General features: G+C 48.3%; 1 protein-coding gene across 2 annotated transcripts; it reads right to left on the reverse strand.

The window, feature by feature from the left end:
• Window positions 1-791: 791 nt before the first annotated feature.
• PIK3CD (phosphatidylinositol-4,5-bisphosphate 3-kinase catalytic subunit delta) lies at window positions 792-23,311 on the reverse strand. Of its 2 annotated transcripts, none has more exons than XM_072977576.2 (23): window positions 23,178-23,311; window positions 19,875-20,038; window positions 16,697-16,925; window positions 15,826-16,058; window positions 15,080-15,259; window positions 14,452-14,601; window positions 13,300-13,389; window positions 11,964-12,185; window positions 10,474-10,570; window positions 9,835-9,965; window positions 8,526-8,585; window positions 7,931-8,098; window positions 7,586-7,707; window positions 6,912-7,055; window positions 6,093-6,192; window positions 5,677-5,855; window positions 4,989-5,098; window positions 3,941-4,019; window positions 3,136-3,303; window positions 2,804-2,927; window positions 2,078-2,223; window positions 1,839-1,971; window positions 792-1,316 (listed from the first exon to the last, which is right to left on the reverse strand). In XM_072977576.2, the coding sequence occupies exons 2-23, from the start codon at window positions 20,013-20,015 to the stop codon at window positions 1,179-1,181; spliced, it is 3,144 nt and encodes a 1,047-aa protein (XP_072833677.2). In that variant the 5' UTR covers window positions 20,016-20,038; window positions 23,178-23,311; the 3' UTR covers window positions 792-1,178. The 2 variants fall into 2 exon arrangements, with proteins under 2 accessions (XP_072833677.2, XP_072833678.2); XM_072977577.2 differs by having other exon boundaries at window positions 909-1,110.
• Window positions 23,312-24,346: the final 1,035 nt, after the last annotated feature.

Raw genomic sequence — 24,346 nt, forward strand, 5'->3', positions numbered from 1 at the left:
TTCGTGCTATGAACCTTAAAAGAAAATCTGTCCAGCCTTTAAGTGGCGACTAAAACATTGTCAACTGGAAACCTCCCCCACCACCACCACTGTGACCTGGCTGAGCAAATTCAAGTTACACACTTCTACTAAAACGCTTTACGGATGTTTGTGTTTACAGATTCTCCCCTGAACAGGCAGGAACAACTTTGGGGGGAATTCTGACGCTACAAAAATGCAGCGAAAAAGCATACAGAGACGAGAGTCCAGGAGGTAGTTTTAAAGAGGAAAGGTGTCTACTTTTCAAACGGCAATCAATGTATGCTGGCGTTCCTAATCTCTTGGGGAGCTCACGGGAGTTGTCGTTCAGCACAACTGGCAGATTTTGGCTTTTAAGACTTGTTTGGTTCCAGGTCTCAGTAGCTATGGGCAATGTGGTTTGTCTGCTTTTTGACCGATCTCTTGAGTGACAACCACGAGTCATAACAGTGAACTCACACAGTATCTGTATCATTTCTGGCTAATTTTAGAAAGAAATATGAAAGACGAACACAGGTACCATTACAAATCCTCCTTTTTCTGTCCTTTAAAGCAGCGGTCCCCAACTTTTTTGGGACCGCGGACCGGCTGAGCCTCGGAGGAAGGTGGAGGAGTGCTCACGCTGGGACGCACGCGCGTGTGCAAAACAGCTGTGGGGAGGAGGGGCAGGAGGTCTGTCTCTGCGCCCCGGTCCAGCTCAGGCCATGGACCAGCACCGGGCCGCAGACCACGGGTTGACAACCTCTGCTTTAAAGAGACCGGCTCTTTTTTTGGGCCTGGAGGTTTTCCACACGACCAGCAAACAAACATCAAACACGTCCACTCTATCGCTATAAAACATTTCACATACACACCGCAGAAAGTCATTCTTCAAAAGCAGGCGGCTGCAGACAAAGGGCGAACCAACTGTTCTGTTAGCTCTCTTTCTTCCTGCGTAGGTAGCCAGGCCAAGGGCCGACCCTGTCCCGAACTCGCAGCTCCGAGCAAAAAGACATTCCAGGGCACCGTCTCGGAACACTATCCTCTGCAGTCGGGTGGGCGTTACGGGTTGCCTCCCAGCAGAGGAGAAGCTCCCCACCTGGCCGCTTCAGGCTAACAGGCAAAAAAGAGAGAGGTAAACCTGTCTTCAAACCATCCCTCTGCAGGACGAAGGGGCTCAGCTACTGCCGATTGTCTTTGGAAACATTGTGGGCCAGCCAGTTCACTTTGGTTTTCCAGCTTTCCCGCAAGGCTTCGTTAAACTTGAGCTGGAATTGTTTCCTGGCCTCTTCGTCGGTCTTCCCTAAGGCCAGCGAGTCCTAAAGGGAGGTGGTGGGAGGCTTAAGTTAGAGAAAAGGAAGGGCGAAGGTGTGCCTTGTCTAGAGAGGCATAGGTTTGTGGATGGCATGCACTGTGTACAGGGGCTGGCAAATCCAGCCCCAGCACCTCTGGAGACGATGGTAGCACGTATTTGCCCCCCACAGTTTGAAGAGCTGTAATTTAATCGGTGCAGGTATTAATGCTGCTCTTGGGTGGGTGGGTGCATGTGGGATTATGATTCTTTGCTCCAAGTTCTGTACCGCTTCTTAAATTTTACAATTATCTTGAAACAGTGTGGAAAGGCTTTCTAAGGTTCGAACTGCTTCGAAAAACATTAAAATGCCAACCTTACTACACAGCATATTAAATCCTCAGTTAAAACCTTCCGGAGCTCAGATATTTTAAATCAGAAGCTCAAGACCAAAGAGAAATGAACCGAGACATATGTAAATGCCTGCGTAGGCAAGTAACTGTCCACCGCTGGCATTTTTCGTCCCCATTTCTCTCTCTCTGTTTCTCACCTTAAGGTACTGGATGTCTTTGGAACAGCTCAGTTCCGGCAGTCCAGCTGCTTTCATTAGTGCAAAGAGGTGCAGGAAGAGGAGGCCGTGGCACCGCAGGATCATGTAGGCTGTTTCACAGTACCCTCGGAATCTGTGGGAGAGGCGAGCGAGCGTCAAAAGGGAAACGGCGCTGGGAACTATAGCGCTGTCCGTCACTCAAACTCGGCAAAAGAAGGACTCGAGAGCCGAACGCTTACCGTTCAAACTTCTCGCTGTTGTTTGTTTTCCCTTGCTGGATCACGTGGACAAAATCATACGTCAAGATGAAAGGAACCCGCTCACGGTTGATTCCGAATTTCGTCTTGAAGTTTCCCAGGAAGTGGCCGAAATCAATGTGGAACAGCTAAAAAGCAACATTAGGAGGGGGTTGAGTATGGATAACGTGCCCATCGCTTAAGAGCTATTTTGGCTTCCGCCCAGATTTTTTTCATTTGAGCCACCTTCTTTAAAAATGGCCAGGAAAACTAAGAAAGCCTCTTACAAGGCAGCATTTTCTGCTGGGTTTTCATGTTTTTAAAAATAAGGCGACATGTTCTGCCAGACCTTTGTAAACTACACAAAGATCTAGGTCGTTCTGCATAATTGTTTCTGCTTTTATTTTTTTTAAAAGGCTATTTTATCTTTTTCATTCTATATCTGATCATCCTTGAGGAACAGCCAGAAGACTGGCAAATGCCGAATCCATGCAGATTTTATATCTCCTCTCTGTTTCCAAGTACAGTTCAAACTTAAAACACAGCGCAATGTGGTGTTTCCTGGGCAAGTTTTAGTGGCCAGGAGGGGAAGGTCTGGCTGATGGGAATGGCCATCCCATAACCTCTGGAAGGACACACCTGCACAGGGTGGGTTCAAAGGTTAAAGACACCGTGGTGTCACTCCCACAAAGGCACTCCAGGTTCTACTTGGCCCCGATCCCTCCGTACCTGGCCGTTCTCCCGGATCATGATGTTGTCACTGTGACGGTCACCGATCCCCAGCACGTACGTGGCCACGCAGTATCCGGCGCAGGAGAGCGTGAATTCCTCGATGGCTCGGTCAAGAGCCTCGCTACGAAAGACCGGGGAGAAAAGCACAGAATAAATCTGCACCCCATTTTAACTCCTCTGAAGACCACATGGCAGGAATCAGCTAGGGAGGGGCCTGCTCCACGGTGGCCCCTTCCAGCACAGTCATCTTTGCCGAGACTGCAAAACAGTAGGCCCACGGAGGAGGAGGATAAGCCCCAGAAAAGCCTACAAGCCGTCTGAGAACCTACCCAGGATTCTTGGATTTTAGCCAGTTCAAAAGGGCATCCTTGTTGAAGGCGGCGGTGGCCGCCATATTGCTTTTGTTGAGTTGGATGTTGGCGATGGTGTCCGAGTTCATGACCACCTCGATCAGCCCCGTCTTGTCTCCCGTGGAAAGGCAGCCATAAGGGGTCATTCTGTGGAAGACAGAGAGGCAGATGGGACCCCACCAAGACTCATTAAGAAGGCGGGTGGCCCCAAGGAGCCGAAGTCAGAGGTATGGCTCAAGACAGGATAGGGAATCCAGATCTGAAGGCGCAAACGGGGCTCAGAGGAAGGTGAATGAATGCATTTTATTTTCATTTTATTTTGCATATATTGTACACCAGGTCGCTGGGGAGCCTCAAGATAGGTTCAGTTTTAAAACAAGATCAAATAACATAAATTAACCTTTTAAATAAAGGCAAGTCATGGGCCGAGACCCAAGGGAGAAAATCGTAAGAAGCCGAGCAGGAAGCTGAAGGAGTCTTATTCTGCAAAAGACAATCAGTTCAAAAGACGAGGGTTACACCTTTATAAGGCCTGCTGAAGAGGGATTGGCTGCCCATGTCAGGTGACGGAATGTTCAGACACCCGCCTGGGAGTGCTCGGTTCTACCACTCTCCCCCCCCCCCACTGGGTCCAGGAGAGGGTCAATTTAACATTAAACAGAAATGTTTAGTGTTAAATTGACCCTCTCCAAGACCCAGGGGCCAAAGCTTTCCCACCTCTCTTTGGGGTAGGTTCCTCTAACTGGCGCCTAGTTCCTGACCTGTCCCAAGACGACCAACCCACCTCAGGTCTAGGCCTTCTTTCTTCCACAAGATATCCATGAGCTGGATCATTTGCAGGGTCAACATATCCTGACGAAGGTCTGTAACGATAATGAAAGGCAAGCCCATTTCACCCTTTATTTATAAACTCAGCTTTTCTCTGTCTGATCAGAGACACAATGACATTAAGACGGCAACTTTTGCCTTGGCCTGTTTTTTGGGGGGGGGGGCCAAGTCCACACGGAGGCGATCGCTTCGCATATTTGGGTACGAAGGTGCCCCCACTGACTGCGGAGAAAAAAGCTGATTTTGCAGGTCTGAAAGCCCTCTTAGGAAAGCCTGTGGGGGGGCTTGAACAAAGAAACCACGTGTTTCCCTTTGCCCCTTTGAAAACAGGCATTTGTCCCACGGATAGATTTTAATTGATTAATCAACTTTGAAAGTCATTGGGTTGCAGCTGGATGTAGTTATGACGCATTAAACCCACCAGCCAGCGAGTGCAAGATGGGGGCCTGAAACAGCCACGCTCACGAAATCCACACGAAGACCAAAAAAGCTGGCCTGTGAACCTCTGGCCAAAATGATGGGGGGGGGGGAATTTCTCTGTTTCTTTTCCCCAAAGCTACCCCAAAGCTTTCTCCCATGCCCAGCTTGTGGAAGAGTTCTGTGGGAACCAAAAGCTGGCCGGTTTGCGACGGTTTGGTCATCCAACAAGGATATTGCCCATCATTATATGTGAACTTTTGCATGACATCCACACAGTCTTTTTTCCTTCGTGTTTTTTTTTTAATGGTTAACACGTTCCTTCGAAATTCTGCTCAAAACCGGCCGGCTTTCCTCCAGGGATGGCTTTCGAAGGCTCCCCCACCGAGCGCCTGCACCCTACACGCGGAAGTCATACCAAAGTGCACAAAACTTTTCCAGATAATTGGGTGGGGGGAGAGAGAGAGAGAAATAAATGAGAGCTTTTCCAGCTATAAAGGGACCGTGTGAAGCACTTGGGCCCATACGAGAGGTTCAGACCAAGCCCCCTCCCTCCACCGGCGGGGGGGGGGAAGAGAGACGCTTACCATCTCCGTTCTTGAAGATGACACCCACGGTGCTTCCCCCCATCTCCTCGTTATTAAAAACGATCCACAGGGGCTTCATCTTTGAGTCCATGAAAGTGCAAAGGTCCACGCTGGAAGTCAAACACAAACACCAGTCTTATTTAAAATAAGGTCTCAGTCCATCCAGAAACACAAGTTTTGGCTTGCAGGTGAACCATGATGCAAATAAAGGATTTTTTTTTCCTTTCACAACAATAAAATACTGGGAGTCAGAATACTGAGCCATGAAACCCAGCATCCTCTGCCTCAGGATTACAAAGCACAGTGAAACAGCGGTATCCATAGGGGATCGGGTTCCCCTTCCACCCCACCCCTGCGGACGCTGAAGAAGACAGACCTATCAAAGGCACTACAATGGTGTCCGGCTTCCTCTAGTGGCCAGTTTTGGTAAATAAACTCTGGATATACGTGTCAATACATATTTCAGGGGGGCGTCATTTAGTATTTTCAGGCAGTGGATAAATGAATCAGTGGATATGGATCCGCAGATTAGGGGGGTCCTGTTTTTTGTGGAGGAGTAACCCATTAATACACCCCATCAGATGGAAACCCCCTCCAAAAAAACCCCACCAGCGACGGCTCTGCCAGAAACAGGGAAGCATCCACCATCATCATCCCCACCTCCCGGGTGCAAGGCAGCCCCCCTCACCTCACTTTGGCCAGAATGACGCTGGGGTTTAAGGGGGACTGGAGGTTGGAGAGGGCTTCGAGGTAAGTCTCTTGGCGCATACAGGTGTGCATAAACTCCTTAGTTTGAGGCTTGGTGTTCTTCTGGGCGCTGGCTTTGATGATGTCGCTCAAGGCTTTCATCTTGTTGAGGGCTTCGATCTGGAAATCCACGGCACATAGAAAAAAAATTGGTCAATTGGTGCACATGCGCACACACCCGTAAGCATGGAGGAAGTAGGAAAACCCTCTCCAGTGTGAGGGGGAGACACCCAGGTGAGAACGACGGGGCGGTTAGAAAGAGCCTCCACCACTCATGGCAGTGTAGCTTAGGGTCTAATTATTAAGAGGCTGGGGAGCTTGGAATCCGCCTCGTTACAGCCCCAAACCCGCCCTTACCTGTTTCATCAGCGCTTTCATGTGGTGGATGCTGCCTCGGCAATAAGCTTCCAGGATCAAACCAAACTTTACGGAGACAGAAGGCACGTGCATTTCTGATCTTCAAGACGTGGGTCAAAGAGAGAAGGAAAGTTGCGGGGGGTAAAAAAAATGAGCCTAAAGGAGAAGGCTAGATCAACTTTTCCTTGTTCAGGGGGAAAGATGGCGGCCAGAAAATGGCCATCAGTTTAGGGGCAAAGTAAATGGGGAGTTAGAATGTACGACTTCCTGTTTTGTTTGGGGAGGAAAATAAAATAAAATACAATTCCAGGGAGAGCAGTTTTGATCAGAGTGCTGTGGGTCGGAGGCTCCCCTCTTGCTATTAGTAGGTATAAATGGACCAAGAAAAAAGAAGCCATTTCTTTATCGCTATGTCTACTTTGGTTTTTAAACGGCTTAAAAATCGAATTAACGCAGCCTGCTCATAGCTATTACGATCATTCCCAGGCATTATTGGACTTCCGCTCCACCTTGTAGGACCAAGGAGCGAAGAATTCTGAAATCTGAAGTCTTCACAAGATGCGGAGACCCCAGTTGTGAGAAATGACTGGGCCTGTTGTAAAGGAAGGAGTCTCCAGAGTCCATGGCAGTGTACCTTAGGACCTAAGAGGACGAACAAGACAGGCGGAAGGACAGTGCGTGGTCTTTTCTTTATGGAGGTGCGATTCCCAAGCTTTGTCTGCGAGGGCGAGGAACTATTGGGTGGGATTGAAACTCTGCACGTGTTTTAATCGGGGCCAAGAAGGGTCAGCCTCGTTGCCCCGGAAGCTTTTCTCTTACCTGAGGTGCCAGAAAAGGAAGTGGCCTATTTTGCGATTCGACAAGGCCCGGTCCAAGAGGAACCTGGTCAATTCACAGTCGAAATACGATTCGTATTTCAGCACCTGGACCAGCTGCAGGAGGTACTGAAACAGCTCAGCATCTCTACAGCAGGAGAATTAAAGAAGGGCACATGAGCCGATGGCAGGAGGACTGGTTTTAGCCAAACCCCCACTCCCCAGACTGGGGATAATGGGAGCTGTTGTCCAACTGAATAATAGATCTTTTTTAAAAAAAATACTTATTAAATCATTGTATCTGTATTAGAGCTCGGCCACCCCTCAATTAACCATGATATAAGGAGCTCCGGATTGTGTACAATTGTGGGTTGGTTTGTTTTTTTTTAATTACGTGGCCTTGTTTGATACGACTTTTCCTTCCGTAAGCTCAATAGCTCTTTGCTCCACTTTTATCATCACGGCAAACCCTGCGACGTAGGTTGGGGGAAGAAAAGAGTAGGTCTGGCTGAAGGTTGCCCATTGACGTCACAGCCTAGCGAGGACTCGAACTCAGATCTCTCTCGCCTCTCCAGCCAATGCTCTATAACCCCTGTGTGACACACGCACCCCCTTCATCATCTCCCCTACCGCCTGCCCGATGGGGCCCACTCAAAACGCTCGCCGCGTTTTACTCACGTCAGCTTTTTCAGCGAGTTGACTGTAAAGGAACCCACGTAGCGGTCGGGGAAGCTGAAATCTAGCAGCTCAAGGGCACTGAGAACCGGCAGTTCAGGCCACGATTGAAGCAAGTGAATCATCTGTAAACAAAGGGATGAGGATCTGCCGGAACTGGAAGCATCTTACCGGTTGGGTGTCCGCCGTTCCTGATTTCTACCTACAGAAGCCTCCCTTTGCATCCTCTGCAGTTTGGCACCTTCGCGGAATTTGTTTGAAGCTAGGTTTTCTAGTCCTCATGATGCACCGACCTGCTTAAGACACCTAAGGACTAGCCCCGGAGGTTCCAACTGAGACCCCTCTCACCTGAGCAACGTCTTCGTGTTTATTCCACTTGGTGACCACCAGCAGCTTTGCCAGCGCCCCGGGGTAGTGGTCTCGGATCTGTTGCCTCATCTTCCACATGAGGTCCTTCTCATGCTCATACAGCTCGGTATGGGATCTGCGTTCCAGGATCTCCCGCAGCTGTTGCATCTGCGCAGGAGGGTAAGCACAGGAGAACAGTTCCCATGACAAAGACAAAAAACAACAACAACCAAAAACAGGTTCTTTTCCTTCAGAAGTTGTCTAGTTAAGCAATTCTGTGCTGAGGGAATTCTATAACTATCCTGTCCTTAAATAATAATAATGGAAGGGTCGAACTACATACAGCATATAAAATGCTAAAAGGCATTAAGATTTCCAAAGACTGAGCTCCGAGCCTCTCTTCCACTCTTGAAGGCGGCAGGAAGAGAGGACACCCAAATGTGAGATGGACTGAGGCCACAAAGGAAGCCACGACTTTGGGTTTGCAAGAGCAGAGCAGGGCTGCTAATAATAAGGTATTTTGGAGGTCCCTCGTTCATAGGGTCGCTGGGAGGTGGGGGCGGAAGCCACTCGATGATACATAAGAACGCGTCACCTCTTCTGGGTCTTCCAACCCATAGCTGGGAGAGGGTTCGTTCCTTCCTTGCTCCAGGATCTGAAACACAGAAAAGACCCAACTGAGAAGCAGCCCTCTGAACAAGGGTTGCCCGTTTGTTGATCCACGCACAGGCTCGCCCCTCCCCTGATCAGTCTGGAAATAAGTAAAGGAAGTTGTTTATTCCTGAGTCACATCTTCAGTCCACACGGCCTAAGAGCCGCCCACCCAGATTTCAGGCAGGGGTTATTCTCTGTTCAAACCAGTCTCGAACATCTGCTTACAACAAACAGCATGCTCTCATAATAACCCTGAGCTAAAAAGAAGTGAAGTTCCTAGTCCTCAGGATTTTGGAATAACATTCTGATTTAAACAGGTCTGGAAAGGTGGTCATAAGTCAAGTTATCAGCAGTGAGTTGGAAGATTCAGATGGGTCTTTCTAAGTTCTGCTATCCAGTAGCTAACCCCCTTGGGAGATTATTTCGAAAAAATAACCTCCACATCGCCTCATATTTTTGAGAACAGGCCTTCCCTGGGAGCTTCCAAATACAGTGGTGCCTCACTTGACGACATAAATTCATTCCAGCGAAATCGCTGTAGAGCGAAATTGTCGTCAAACGAAATAAAAAACCCATTGAAACGCATTGAAAACCCTTCAATGCGTTCCAATGGGTTGAATACCTGCTCGTCGAGCAAAGATCCTCCATACGGCGGCCATTTTTTGGTGCCTGTAATGCGAGGAATCTGTCCCTGACACAGCGGGGAGCCATTTTCTTCAGCCGGCGGCCATTTTGAAACCCAACGGATCATCGCCAAGCGAAAAAAACCCATCTAAACATCGTGAAGTGATCGCAAAAACTTCAGTGTTAAGCGGATTCGTCGTAGAGCAGGGTAATTGTCCAGCGGGGCACATCTGTATGCTGAATGGCACAATCCTCCTCGTTTCCAACCAGCAAAAAAATTCACCCTTTAATTAAAGACTTCCACATTTAGCAAACGCAGCCAATTGGGGCAGATTTTGGAAGCTAAGAAGGGTCAGGCCTGGTTCAAACCAGGTTTGGAGACCCATAAATGGCCCGATAGGGCTAGGGAGAAAAATAAATTACGGTATGTATACCTGAGACCAGGGAAGGCCACTGCTGCCTGTCAGAGCTGGAAATACTAAACTCAATGGACTTTCTCTGAATATGGCAGATTCCTATACAACACTAGCAAAGGGTGTTTGAGCTACAAGGATCGGAGTTACAGCCCGCCGACATCTGAAGGAACTAAAGATGTTCCTCGGCCAGACAAATCATCCTCTTCATACCTGTTCGAAGGATGGATAATACACCGGGTAGGATGAAATGCTCGGGAAACGGATGACCAAAGCTGCTGCGCTTTCGGTATTAGGATTGGTCTGGACGGTCCCCATGGGGTTCAAAAGCTCTCCTCTGTCATCTGGGAAAGCAAACGGGGAGCAAAGTTTCCACAATGAAGTCGGTGCCATCCTGTGGCAGAATCGATACATCACAAAGTCCTCCCCCTCGTTATATTCCGGCCTACAAGCACACTAGGGTTTTTTTTCCCCCACTTTGAACAAACAACACAATCGACTTTAAACAGAGGGCAAAAGAAATAATAGTAATTTAGAAGTGAAGCCTTGGAGTAAATTTTCAGGGCTGTGTTCATCTGTTTCCACGGAATTAAAAAAAAAACCCATAGGATCACGTGCTTCGGTGGATGAAAAACCACTTCTTCGGATCCTAATATTTTAAATATTGGTGCTCTTTTGTGACGCCACCCGGTTCTATAAAACCTGATAAGCACAAGTTTGTGTGTTTAAAAAAAGGAGGAAAACGCAAACACAGGGCTCACGGCTGTTGTCCGAATAAACACGGGGCGGTGTCCCCCCCCCCACTTTTGCCTCTATGTTGAAAGGCACATTGAGGACACCCCCTCCACTCACCGGGAAACGAGGACCACATGGGGAGGGAGCACTCCCCAGCCTTCAGCTGGTCTTGGAAGTCAAACAGCATGACGTTGACCCAGGCAATGGGGCAATCCTGCCGTTGGGGGAGCAGGCGGAGAAGAGAGAGAGAGTCAGGCGGTGGAAGGGGGGCCACGGCTTTTCGATTCCACGGAGCGGAAGGCTGGCTGGAGAACTCAGCGGGTTGAGGTCTCTGGCTGCGGAGCCGGAAGTTGGGAGTTCGATTCTCCCCCCCCCCCACTGGGCTTCCCGGGAGAAGAGCCAGCCTGGGTGGCCTTGGGCAAAAACTGCACCGTCCCCAGGGGTTCCCCCCCCCAAGAAGAAGGGAAGGGGAAACGCTTTGGTGTCTTCTCTATCAGGAAAGCATCTCCAAGTCATATTCCCCCCCTCCATTTGGGGGGGGGGAATATGACTTTATGGCATTCAATTGTTATTATTAATTGTGATCAAGGACTAGAGATTTCTACGACAGGCAGCCGCACATATTGGCCTGCTAAAGACATTTATCTGGGTGCTCAACTTGCAGCCTCAAAACTGGAGAATTCGTTTTTTGATGATGTCTTCAAAATCTACCCAACCTGCACCGTGAGATTTTACAGTTTGAAATCCTAATTTTTCCAAGCTCAGTCTCAACCTTTAAAATGCGGATGAGACTGGAATGTGAAAGTACTACAGCTACTATAACAACCACCACCAAAACAATTAGTACCACTACTAGTAGTACAACTACTACTGCAATACTACTGCTTCTGCTGCTGCTGCTGCTACTACTAGTGTGTGTGTGTGTTTTTAATTCACATCAACCCTGGTGTCCTATAATTATTGGGTATATTTTCCCCAAAGTGGTGTTCAATCCCTTAACCGCTTAGGTGAGACTGAGATGAAAGTTACACCGAAGCTGGTATAAAAACAATTTGTATGTGTGTGTGTATACACACAGACATAAAATTGTTTTTATACCAGCTTCTGTATAAAATATACTGTACACACAAATCCAGCCCTGTTTGATTTTTGCACCCTTTCTCAAAGGGATGACAAAAGGCCTTCCTTTCGGCAGCCTCCCCCCCCTTTCCACCCTGTTCTTTCAAGCCTTCTTGAAATGCAGTCAGAAAAAACCTGCACGGGGGGGGGGGGGAAGGAGCCAGGAATGATGAGATATTTACTGGCTGAGGTCCCGAAAAGAGATGACTCAGCAGCTAAGAGAAGAGCTGTCGGATGACTCAGCAAACAGAGCCCAGAAAAATGCCGCCCCGTGGGGGGGGGCACGTGCATTTATTCTGCTCCAGCGTTTCCTGTAAACGTTCATGCCTCTGCTCCCTTTTTTTCCCTCCCTTGGGAGCGTGTGGTTTCAACCTTATCCCTTCCAACATCTGGAGTCGGAGACTCTTCCCAAGAACGGGTCAAATCTGCCATTTCGGCAAAGTGTCAAAAAAAGAGTGGTGGCCTCTGGAAGGCCGAAAAAGACTTACCGCTTTTTTAGACTTCTTCTTGGTGGATCTGGCTTTCTTGGTTTTCTCCACAACAGCATAGAGAGCCAAGCAGAGCCTGGCCATGCGGGGCAAGTCACAGATGTTGATCTCGAACTCAAGCCTCTGTCCCCACACGGGCTCGGAGCAGACACTGACCTCAGGGCTCGAAACCATCTTACAGAGCATCTCGTGTCCATGGTACAGACCGGCTTGGACCACCAGCTGAAAAGAGAAAAGGCGCCAAGAGCGAGTCAGCCGGAGGGTCGGTTCCATAAAAAATAATCTGAGGAAGGAGACCATGTCCCACAAAAGCTCACATTAAAATCTCGCAGTTAGTCTTCAAGGAGCCACTGCTTTTTTCTCTTCTGTATTTGTTTATTTTTCTTTCATTTTTGGCCTGGTGCGCTACCACGGACTAACATGGCGACAACTTCGAAAACGACAAGTTTTTCAAAAACTTCGAACAATAATGAATTACAAATAACTCACAATGACAAAACTCATTTTGTTACGTAATTCATTAACCATACAAGTTACTAAAGGGGAAGAAGGACGGTATGACACAGTGACATTTAAATGCAGGGTAGGAAGTGGGGTTGAAATTACTTCGGTGGTATAACAAATAATGTTTTCTACTTACTTTCCAAAGAATTTTAAGGCATCTGTCGAAGCATTTTAACATTTTAAAATAGCATTAAAAAAAGAAAGCAACAAAAATGTTTTTTAAAAGGTAAAAAGTAACAAGCAATATAATGAGTTACCTTTCCCAAGATTTTAAGAAGAAATAACAATGGAGTACTTTTCAAATACAACAATTAGTAACAGGAATGAAGCATTCCTAGAGCCTCCTTTACCCATAGGTAAAAAGAGTTGAATCCTAAAATAGGACTGTATACCATCACGTTACAGGCAAGGGATACTATTGCTGAACTTCCTGGAAGTAGAAACATAGCCCATCAAGGAACAATGCTCTAATTCCTTGCAGAGCTAGCTTTCTATAAGCAGGGAGATGCTGGTCCAGGATGTTTCGGTTTGCTTTTAAAAAAAGAATTAATACGGAAAAAAACATTCAAAAATGTGCCCGCAGGCAGTGTGAAGCTTCTAAGCATTTGCCTTCTGAACCCTGCTGATCAACATTTCTCCCGCCTTCTGCTTGCAGTGAGATATTTCCTGTGACCAAGCTACAAGTGAATGAAAAACTCTTATGTTGGCTTGCGGGGTGGGGGTGGGGGAATATTCACATCTGAGCTGTAAACAAGTCTGATGCAGGAGGGGAAAAGGTGCCCCCCCAACAGAAACGTAAGCGGAAGGGAGGGAGGGAGAAAAAAGCCCTTACCTTCATCCGTTCATCGGCATTCACCTTACTCCCCTGTATCAAGTCGATATAGTAAGGCTGCTCAAGGGACCACAGAGATACAGATGTTGGCTAATAACGGGAAGAAATGAGACCAGCGAGTTTAGCTGCGGTGGATTTTTTAAAAAGACCATTTTATCTACCAGAGTGAAAGAGGACAGAGATATATCCGGGATGAGATGTATCTCTGCCCACCCAGATGTTTGCATCTTCAGAACACAGAAGAGACAAGCCTAGATTTTGTAGTATGTCAGATAAACACATCTGGAGGACCAAAGCACCCCCCCCAAAAAATTGCTCTATAATGGGATTGTCTTAAGGCGGGACATTCTGTCCTCAAAAATTTATGTAACGAAATTGCCATCCTTATTTCCCTTCCTGCAGGAAAAGCTTCTGGTGCCCATATTGCTGAATCATCAATTCCTCAGCCAAAGACAGATCGGTACATGTGGGATTTTGAAGTGTTCTCTCAGCCCTGGGAGGTTATTGGTTTTAGACCATATGCTGTGTTATGGCTTTATTTTAGTTTTCATGGTTGACATGTTGAAGGACCTATGAAAAACCTATTTCATTATGTACCTCCGGGGGGGGGAGGGGAGGCAGGGTAATAAACGCAATAAAATAGATTATATTACAAATTTAAAAGAGAAAACATTTCCACCCCGTGTCCTGCAAGAAAGTTAAAACAACTGCCTTACAATAAAAATACTGATTATTTATTCCTCACAGACCTGGAATTGCTTTTTTTTTTTAATTGTCTTAAGGTTTAATTTTTTTTCAAGTCAAAGGGAAGAGTAACGACCCACAATGTACTAGCAATTCTCATACAAATAAAGCTGAGCAGGGAAACAATACGTTGGACTACAACTCCCATAATGCTCTGGTGACCAGGGGGGAAAAATCTAGCTTTGTAGTTCAAAAAAGGAAAAGAAACAAAACCTTTTCAAGATTCTACTTTTAGAACAGGCTTACAACTTTCTGCAAGTTTTAACTGTATCTATTCCAAATGGAAAAACATGGGGGGGAAAAAGCAGGAAGCTGCACAGAGGCAGTTTCAAAGATGGGGGGAAATACATAACGTCTTGGTTCGTTAGAGATAATTCCATCAAGGCCAGCGAGAAGACTACGCATTACCTTTTTCTTTGGGACCGGAGGCGGCCTGGTCCCCGCTTTGGGGGGAGAAGTGATCCCGTTGGTCTGTTCTTCCCACAAGGCCAAAATGGAGGAAGAGTGAACCATAGTGAGGTGGGGCAGAAGGCCACGGTGAAGGCAGTGACGGACATACTGTGGGGGGACAAGATCCAGAGAGGACGAAAGCATTTTACAAATAGTTATATGAAACTAAAAGGAAGGCAATCCGGGTATGGTCAAGGTTCATTCTATAGTCTCAAACAAGTGTTTTCATAATTGCAGCAGAATCGTGGGTGTGGTTTGTTTTTTTTAATCAAGTTTCTAGTCCCTATGAAAACAAGCCAAACCTATGCAGATAATTTCCCCATGCCATTGAGTTTGGCCTTCCCAGCATCCCCCTCCCCCCGGCTTCTAAGGTTTCTTATAAACCTTATAAGAATTAGTGGTTGAGTTTTCCTCTTCCCTCCTCATTCCTTTTTCCTTTTGTATCCAGTCTTTTTTAAATTTTAACATTAAAAGCAGGCTGTCTTGGATTTTTTTTATATTGCTATGTAAGGAGAGAGAGAGGGATAAATGGAAGAAACAAATGCATTAATTAACGAAGGAGTGAAACGGTGAGGCTTGAACATACCTGGAATTGATACAAGGGATAATTCCCGTAAAGATATTCATATTTCCCATTAACTTGAAGGGCATAATCTTCTGGGCTGTTCACTTTTTGGTGGCGGAAAATAGTTGCTTGCTTTTTGATGGCGTAGCTCATGAGTGTTGCTGGGACCTCCTTAGGAGAGATTTGGAATGTAAAACTTTCCTGAAGGAAAAAAGAGAGAGAGAACATGAGACAAAGTAAGAGAATTTTAAAAAGAAGCACAATTCATATTTCTTTTAAAGAGCAGGCACCCATGGTTAGTCTTATCTTGGCACAAGCTCCTGTAAACTGTAGCTGACTTCTGCGTTTTCCTCTTCCCTCTGCATCCTCTTCTCCTTTTGTGCCATGTCTCTTTATATTGTAAGGCTAAGAACCAAAAAAATATATATCTTGCCCTAATTTCTTGCAAATGGGAGGCAGTTTTTGAAAATGTTGGCCACGTAAAACTTGTTCGTCTTCAAGGTGCCATGAGGGTCTTGAGTTCCAGTTCCGACAAGGGAGCAAACACCATTATTGCCAATTCTATTATAGCTCGCTCCCTCCAGTGGCCAGTTCTGGCAACTTCATCATTAGAAATATATATATATATATTTGGAGTATTTCCTTTAATATTTTTCATATTTCCCAACCGTGGGTAAGTGAATCAGCAGATTCTGATTCCATGGATAGCGGGGTCCTACTGTACCATGCTTTAAAGTTACTCGGATTCAAAATCCACTCGGGCTTACCCCTCCGGATTCGAACTTGACATTGACGAAAAGGTTCTTGTTTGGGATTTGAAGGGGGCTTTTTTTCCCGAGCCCGTTAGCTACGGGTTCCAGCTGGACCGGGAAGCTGTACTCCATCCAAGCCTTCCAGCTGAGCTGCTGGCGCCGGGCTGCTCTTTCCTCACAGAACTGCTGCATTTGGGTGCGAAAGTCATTCACTTCCGGGTCACCGAGGGAATCGAACTCGTGTAGTCCTGAATAATTAAAAAAAAAATCCCATTTTTTTATATACACAGACACAGAGGTCCAAACTTGGTTCGTTTGCAGAATTTAATAGCACCCTTGCTTGCATGAAATCAGGCCTCTCTTTTTTAAATTTAAAAAAAAAATCAAGTCTTAAGTTCCTAGTCCTCATGAAGATGAAACTGTATTAAAGAGGATTATTTAGGCTAAAGAACTACAAGGACACAAGGATGTTCTCCAGGAAAATAGAACTCAAATACTGTTTTCGTACAAGGTCTCAAAGAACCACGTTTCCTCTAGTATTTTTAAAAACATTTCTGTCATAAACCTCAATGGCCATCATCTGCTCCTCTTAACACTGCATCAACACAGAATACTCCTTATACAATTTGTGGGGTTGAATGCTGTATATGTAACAGCTAATTACGTCCAGCTTTTAAAATCCCATTAAGGAAACTTGCGTTTCTATGTACTCACTTCAGCTAGAGAACTGTGCCTCTTAATGCCTCCTGGTAAATCCACGAGGTTCAAAGGAGCAGCAGAGGCTTTTCTGGGGTGGCTACGTGCCTGACATACCTGGAAAGGGTCAGGCTGGAGGAAGAGGGGCCCGATCAAAAGAAGATCACTCCGACCACTGGAAAAACCTCACCTTTGCCGATCAGGAGGCTGACCTGGGAATTGATCAGCTTCTTCGCCCGGTCCCCTTCCCGGGCCACCAGCCGCAGGACGGGAAGGAAGGGCTGGATGTCACAAAGGCGCCGCTGCTCGTCCTCCAGCTCCTGTCTCTCAGCGGTCTGGTTGATGCACGTGAAGACGTACGACTCGGGGTCACTGAGCATGTGGAAAAGAGGCTCATACTGGGCATGCTGCCAGAGCACCTGAAAAAAGAGGAGACGCGTTGCCATTCGAACCCACAACGATTTCCTCCGATGCTAGGTGCTCTCCGTCTTTCCAGAACTTGGGAAAGTTAATTTTTTCAGGATGCAACTTTTATAACTTCCAAGCAGGGGATTCTGGGAGCTATCCTCCATCCAAGTAACTTTTTGAACCTCAGAGTCCTTCCTATCAGCTTTTCCTTTAAACTGGAAAAGTTGGGGAAGGGGCTTAGGGGAAGGAAGGAAGGAAGGAAGGAAGGAAGGAAGGAAGGAAGAGGGAGGGAGGGAGGGAGCGAGGAAGGAAGGAAGGAAGGAAGGAAGGAAGGAAGGAAGGAAGGAAGGAAGGAAGGAAGGAAGGAAGGAAGGAAGAGGGAGGGAGGGAGGGAGGGAGGGAGGGAGGGAGGAAGGAAGGAAGGAAGGAAGGAAGGAAGGAAGGAAGGAAGGAAGGAAGGAAGGAAGGAAGGAAGAGGGAGGGAGGGAGGGAGGGAGGGAGGGAGGGAGGGAGGGAGCGAGGGAGGAAGGAAGGAAGGAAGGAAGGAAGGAAGGAAGGAAGGAAGGAAGGAAGGAAGGAAGGAAGGAAGAGGGAGGGAGGGAGGGAGGGAGGGAGGGAGGGAGGGAGGGAGGGAGGAAGGAAGGAAGGAAGGAAGGAAGGAAGGAAGGAAGGAAGGAAGGAAGGAAGGAAGAGGGAGGGAGGGAGGGAGGGAGGGAGGGAGGGAGGGAGGGAGGGAGCGAGGGAGCGAGGGAGGGAGGGAGGAAGGAAGGAAGGAAGGAAGGAAGGAAGGAAGGAAGGAAGGAAGGAAGGAAGGAAGGAAGGAAGGAAGGAAGGAAGGAAGGAAGAGGGAGGGAGGGAGGGAGGGAGGGAGGAAGGAAGGAAGGAAGGAAGGAAGGAAGGAAGGAAGGAAGGAAGGAAGGAAGGAAGGAAGGAAGAGGGAGGGAGGGAGGGAGGGAGGGAGGGAGGGAGGGAGGGAGGGAGGAAGGAAGGAAGGAAGGAAGGAAGGAAGGAAGGAAGGAAGGAAGGAAGGAAGAGGGAGGGAGGGAGGGAGGGAGGGAGGGAGGGAGGGAGGGAGGAAGGAAGGAAGGAAGGAAGGAAGGAAGGAAGGAAGGAAGGAAGGAAGGAAGGAAGGAAGGAAGGAAGGAAGGAAGGAAGGAAGGAAGAGGGAGGGAGGGAGGGAGGGAGGGAGGGAGGGAGGGAGGGAGGGAGGAAGGAAGGAAGGAAGGAAGGAAGGAAGGAAGGAAGGAAGGAAGGAAGAGGGAGGGAGGGAGGGAGGGAGGGAGGGAGGGAGCGAGGGAGCGAGGGAGCGAGGGAGGGAGGGAGGAAGGAAGGAAGGAAGGAAGGAAGGAAGGAAGGAAGGAAGGAAGGAAGGAAGGAAGGAAGGAAGGAAGGAAGGAAGGAAGGAAGGAAGGAAGGAAGAGGGAGGGAGGGAGGGAGGGAGGGAGGGAGGAAGGAAGGAAGGAAGGAAGGAAGGAAGGAAGGAAGGAAGGAAGGAAGGAAGGAAGGAAGGAAGGAAGGAAGGAAGGAAGGAAGGAAGGAAGGAAGAGGGAGGGAGGGAGGGAGGGAGGGAGGGAGGAAGGAAGGAAGGAAGGAAGGAAGGAAGGAAGGAAGGAAGGAAGGAAGGAAGGAAGGAAGGAAGGAAGGAAGGAAGGAAGGAAGGAAGGAAGAGGGAGGGAGGGAGGGAGGGAGGGAGGGAGGAAGGAAGGAAGGAAGGAAGGAAGGAAGGAAGGAAGGAAGGAAGGAAGGAAGGAAGGAAGGAAGGAAGGAAGCCAGCGAAAGAGAAGGAAGGAAGGGAAATAGAAATCCATCCCTTTTTTTTCTTTCCGATTTCCTTTCCCTTCTAAAATACCCAGACACAGACAAAAGGTAGCCTTCAGGCTGACTCTGATGTTCCACAAGGAAAGCCATCAAGGAAAACCCCCTTGTGAATCATCACCTTGAAAACAACCTCAGCTAAAATCATTTGCCGGCTGGTCTTCCAGAAGCCAGAAACGAAGCGGAGCAGCTGAGTTTTCAGCCACAAGCCCTGTTCTTTCAGACTCAAGGAAAGTATTCATTTATTTAAAATATTTTTACCCCGCCTTTCTCCTCCAATGGGGCCCAAGGCAGCGAAGAAAACCCAATGGTGTTTTATTGGATGCGTGCACGACTCCAAAGCCCCTCTCGCTGTGGTGCGAGAGAGACAGGGTGGGACGAGATCTGATCAGCCACTTGTTCGAAAAAGTCACTTTAAGCTGAACGATCAAGTTGGGTTCCCACTTTCCTTTCTTGTCTTCTGTCCTAACCATCGACCCCAACAGAGCTTGCCTAGTCACCCAAATTTTGCAAAAGTAATAGCTAAAACCTCAATATTTTTAAGATGCCCAGTTGCAACTGGTGTAACCCTTGCTAAATTAAGAAGTTAGGCTAGGCATTTGCTGTGGCACACACACTAACGTAGGTCAGTATGCAATTTAGATAAATAGGTTACACCAGTAGGCATAATGAACATGATTTTGGCACATAACATCACTGTGACAACCCTATTTTTTTCCCCCTGTTTCATAAGCTATCCTGGTTTGGTCACATCCTGAGAAGGCAGGATTTCCTGGAAAAGACAATAAGGCTGGGAAAAGTTGAAGGCAGCAGGGAAAGAGGAAGACAGCAATACAAGATGGACTGACTCCCTAAAGGAAACCCCCAAGAGCTGAGCAGGGCTGTTGAGCACAGGACACTTTGGCAATCGCTCATTCATAGGGTCGCCATGAGTCAGAGGTGACTTGACGGCACATCACAGCCGCCAACCATTTGATGCTGGGATTTCTGGATTTTCTTTTCAACCTCACCTTAGGAGCAGAACCAGGTTCTCAGGTCAGGACAAGCCCCCATCCCCAAACCCTACTGATGCTTTCTTGTTGCAACAGGTGAATGCCACCGCCGAGCCCGGCACGTCCGACAGAGAAGAACCAAAGAAGCCGTACCTTTTTGATGGTGCGTAGGGTTGCATGGCAGGAAATGGGGAGGGTTAAAAAGATGCCGGTGGGTAAAAGGAAATCCACAGGAATACTCTGGTTGGTCTCTTTGGACCAAAACTCCACTGGGCAATAAATGCCAAGCGTCATCCTTGTGCCTTCTCATTTACGGCCTGCAGTTAAAGAGAAACCGAGGAGAGAAAAAAATTAAATTTGCATAAAATAGAAGATCTGGGTTAGATTGAAAGAAAGAAAGAAAGAAAGAAAGAAAGAAAGAAAGAAAGAAAGAAAGAAAGAAAGAAAGAAAGAAAGAAAGAAAGAAAGAAAGAAAGAAAGAAAGAAAGAAAGAAAGAAAAAGAAGCTGTATGTTTTCTGGATTCTTCTGAAAACAGGTCAAGCAAAAAATCAAGAAGGGAATTTTCCATCCGGAACCATCTCGGTTTAAAATTGAAAAGCAAACCTGCAGGGCTGGTGGAAAGTAGCAACAACAACAGGGCCTAGAAACTTTTTTTTCAATTAAAACGGATAAATTTTGAGGCAGGGGGAGGAATGTGTTCCCAGGCATGAAAAAATGTAAGTTTCAAGAAGCCTTTGAGTGTCACAACATCAACAGAACGCAAAACGGGTATCCCAGTTTCTTCTGTTGTCTGGTCTCCCCTGGGGGACCAGAGAGAAGTTTTCGTCGTCACTTAGCAACCCCAATTTCAAACTTCTCCCTCTTTTTTCCCATAATGCTCCTCTGTGGCATCCATTTTGTAATGGGAGGGTTAGGGTGTCTCCCCATGTCCCCTGGTGAATTTTGATAAATAAAACTCCCAGGTCTCAAACAGATTTGCCCACTATCCTGTGTCCTTGGACCTTGCCGAGCTACACAACAGGCAGAAATTCAACAGAGAGCGTCCCTGCCCCCCCATCACCACCTCACCATGTTCAGAGCCACCATTAAGGTTGCCATTTTTTACCCACCATGCACCTGTTCAAAGCCTGTGAGACACCCCTGGGTGCTGTTTCTCAGCTTCAACCAGCCTTTTTATCAGCCTGCAGCACCTTGGGGGGGGGGCAGAGTTGCATTTCCTCACCCGTAAGTAAGAAGCAGCCACGTTTCCCCGAAAAATGCACGCTGTGGGTTTGGTTTGGTTTTCTGGCGGTTTGGGGAGTGTGGGAGGGGGAATAGATTGTTGTTGTTGTTGTTGTGTGTGCGCGCGCTTGTTGATTATCTGTCAGTCCTGTGTGGTATCGCCAGAGGTCCAGATGCAATTACCACAAAACCACACGCCTCCGTTTCTAGGAAGAAATGGAAAGGAAGTCGGGGTGTGCGTGCGCGTGCAGGAACTGAAGCCCAGAGGCTCCTCCAGCCGCCCCTGACAGCTGGCAATGTGCACATTCACACATGCTAGTGTGCATTGACACATACGGGTGTGCACAGGCCCCCCCCCAAAAAGGGGGGGCTTTTTTCCAGTTTGTTTGTGTTTTTTGTTTTATTGCAATGAGCTCAGTGCACCGGAGCAATTTATATAACTGTTACATCCTTGACCTGGAAACTTAAATACTCTGTTGCTGGAGAATGCTGCTCTGCCAGGGGGCTGTTTGCCAAGAATCTAGTTATGCTCCTAGAATCGCTCCCGGTCCCCAATTGTGATGGAAAATATAAGTGTTTTTTCTTTGCTCTCCACTTATGCACCCACCATAAAAGCAAATCTCCCCCCCACACACACACACACCCTGCCATAAATCTGCCCATCTCAAAGTTAGGGAGACAGGCCTAGAAATTAGATCTCGCTGTTAATTGTTCATTATGATCATACTGTTTGCAAGGTAACCTTGATCAGAGAAGAGTAGTATCTTTGAGAACTTACCGTATTTTTCGCACCATAAGACGCACTTCCCCCCCACAAAACGGGGGGGTGGAAAGTCTGTGCGTCTTATGGAGCGAAGAAAACAGATTATATTTTCCTGTTTTCTTCTAAAAAATTGGTGCGTCTTATGGAAAGGTGCGTCTTATGGAGCGAAAAATACAGTAGTTCGGGGGGGGCGGCCCAGAAGGGAACAATTCTAGATGGGGCGTTTGAAACCCCACCTTTTAGAAAGGTCAAGAACCCCTTGGCCAAAGGTATTTTCAGAAAGTGGCAGAAAACAGGAAGCGAATGAGTTACTCCTGTGAGTAAGAAGGAAGCACTGTCAAAACCCCCCGCCAAAAAAGTGAACACAAAATCATCCCATAATCTCTGAAATAGCGCTAGAGAGGAATGGGAGATGAATCCAACAGATGGGCCTCCGGTGGAGGCTTGAAGGCGGATGGGCTTTTTTCCCTTTCAAAACCGACACTTTTAAGACAAACCTGGCCAGGATGCTTTGAGAGTTTATTTGCAAAACTCAAGAAATTTAGGGCACCCCCCCCGGAGGGGGGGGGGAAGGGGCTGGTCCGTCTTCTGATTAATTTCCTGGCCTCGCCATTCAAGCAAGCCAGGGAGGATCTGCTTATTATTTTCCGGACTCATTGGATTTCTATCACACCTTTCCACCCCCAAAAAATCGGCACCCGAGGCATCCCATAATAAGGCTAGGAAGAGGTGGAGATGGGAGCCTTAAACAGATGTAACCACGCCACCATTCCGGAACAAAGCCCCGCCTTAAAATACTATCCATTAAAATACATCTATTTATTTGTCATCAACCCCAAAAAAGTAAAGCTCTTTTCTCCAGTCAACGAAGCCAAATGTTCCAATTTATTGAGGATATTTCTCCTCGTGTTTTTCCCACCAAACAAACAATGGGAAAGCGCTCTCCACCCGAGGAAGCCTCTCCAGAAAGGGGCTCCGGGGAACGCAAACCCCGAGGGGAACAACGGGGCGGTTGTGGGGCTGTTCCCCCCCCCGAGAAAGCACTCTGAACATGCTCAGAGGTGCCGCGCCTTGCTCGCGGCGTTTTCTTCCCCCCCCCCCCGGACCTCCGAGGCGTTATTCTGCCAGGGCTTGGCCTCCGTCGCCCCCCCCGCCGGCTTGCACCCCATAAAACACAAGACAGCAAATCCACCTAACCGGGGGGGGGGAATTCCTCTCTCGCCCCACGGAAGGGAAAGCGCAAAAGAGGGGCGCGCATCCCCGCGACGCCCAAGCTGGAAAGTAAAGATGATGATGATGATGATGATGATGATGATGATGATGATGATGATGATGATGATGGGGGGGGGGAAAGAGTCCAAAGAGATCCAGAGCCTTGGAGGAGACGCTGGTCAGGCTCACCCAGGGACCCGGTGGATCCCCCACCCCACCCCACCTCCCCGGCCCCGCATTCATCCCCTGACTGACCGACCTGGGCGCAGCAGCAGCAACAGCAGCGGCATCATCCTCGCTCTTCCTTCTCCAGCTTGGGGGGGGGGGAGGCGATCTGACCGCCGGCCTGGAGCACAAAAACCCGGCCCGGCGGCGAGGGATGGAGGGAAGGAGGGAGGGAGGGAAGGGCCGGGCCAGGCCGGGGAGGGGAGGGGAGGGGAGGGACCAGCCCTTTCGGGCGCTCAGGGACCGTGGGGAAAGTGCCGGCAGCCCCAGGAAGCGTCGGCGGGGATGCGCGCCCAGGCACCGCCAGCCCGACGGGCCGCGCAACCCCCCCCCCGCGCACCCGCCTCTGCCTCTGCCTCGGGGCTTCTCGGGGCTACAGAGCCCATCTGTCTTGGCTCCTTTGTCTGGGCTGGGGAGGAGCGGCGTCACCTCTGTTTTCCCCCCCCCGCGTTTGTTGAGAGCAGTAGGAGAAGAGGAAGGCGCCCGGGAGAGATGGAGTGACTCGCTGAAGGAAGCCATGGGCTCTGTGTGTGTGTGTGTGTGTGTATGTGTGTGTGTGAAAGCCTCATTCTGGGGGGGGGGGAGCGGCGGAGACGACTCGAAGGCAGGCAAGCTGAGTGGGCCCAGATGTGGCTGGGCTCCCAACACCCATCCTCCCCAGCCAGCCTGGAGAGGGGACAGGGATGATGGGAAACAGGCCCACAGGCCTGTCCGAGGTAGCTCTCCTTCCTTAGCTTCTCTGCATTTTGTAGGGCTGACATAGCAACGTTATTTAGATTTATAAAACAACCAACAAGCAAGCAAACTTGTTTTTATTTATTTATTTATTTATTTATTTATTTATTTCTATAAGAGGTTAAAGGGCGTATATGGTGTCCCCACGATATGTGCCGGACAGACTTCGTACTTTCCACATATTTTGGCTCAGAGGGGGGCCTGTTTTTTTCTGTAATCTCTCCCCCCCCCCCCCCGCCAACCATCGCGTAGGGATCATCGTGGGCTCGTCTGTGACTGGGTGATGGGAGTTTCTGTTGTCCGGAGTGCCTGTATCTTTAAAGCCCTGTTTTAAAAAGCTAGAGGGAAAAAACATTCAGATCTTCAAAGAAAGAAAGAAAGAAAGAAAGAAAAAAGCATGGTCACACAGTTGCACAATACAGAATAAATCACAGATCTGTCCCTCCAGATGTGATCTTCAGGCTTCAA

The sequence above is a fragment of the Pogona vitticeps genome, chromosome 7 (assembly GCF_051106095.1).
Source record: "Pogona vitticeps strain Pit_001003342236 chromosome 7, PviZW2.1, whole genome shotgun sequence".
NCBI classification, from domain to species: domain Eukaryota; kingdom Metazoa; phylum Chordata; class Lepidosauria; order Squamata; family Agamidae; genus Pogona; species Pogona vitticeps.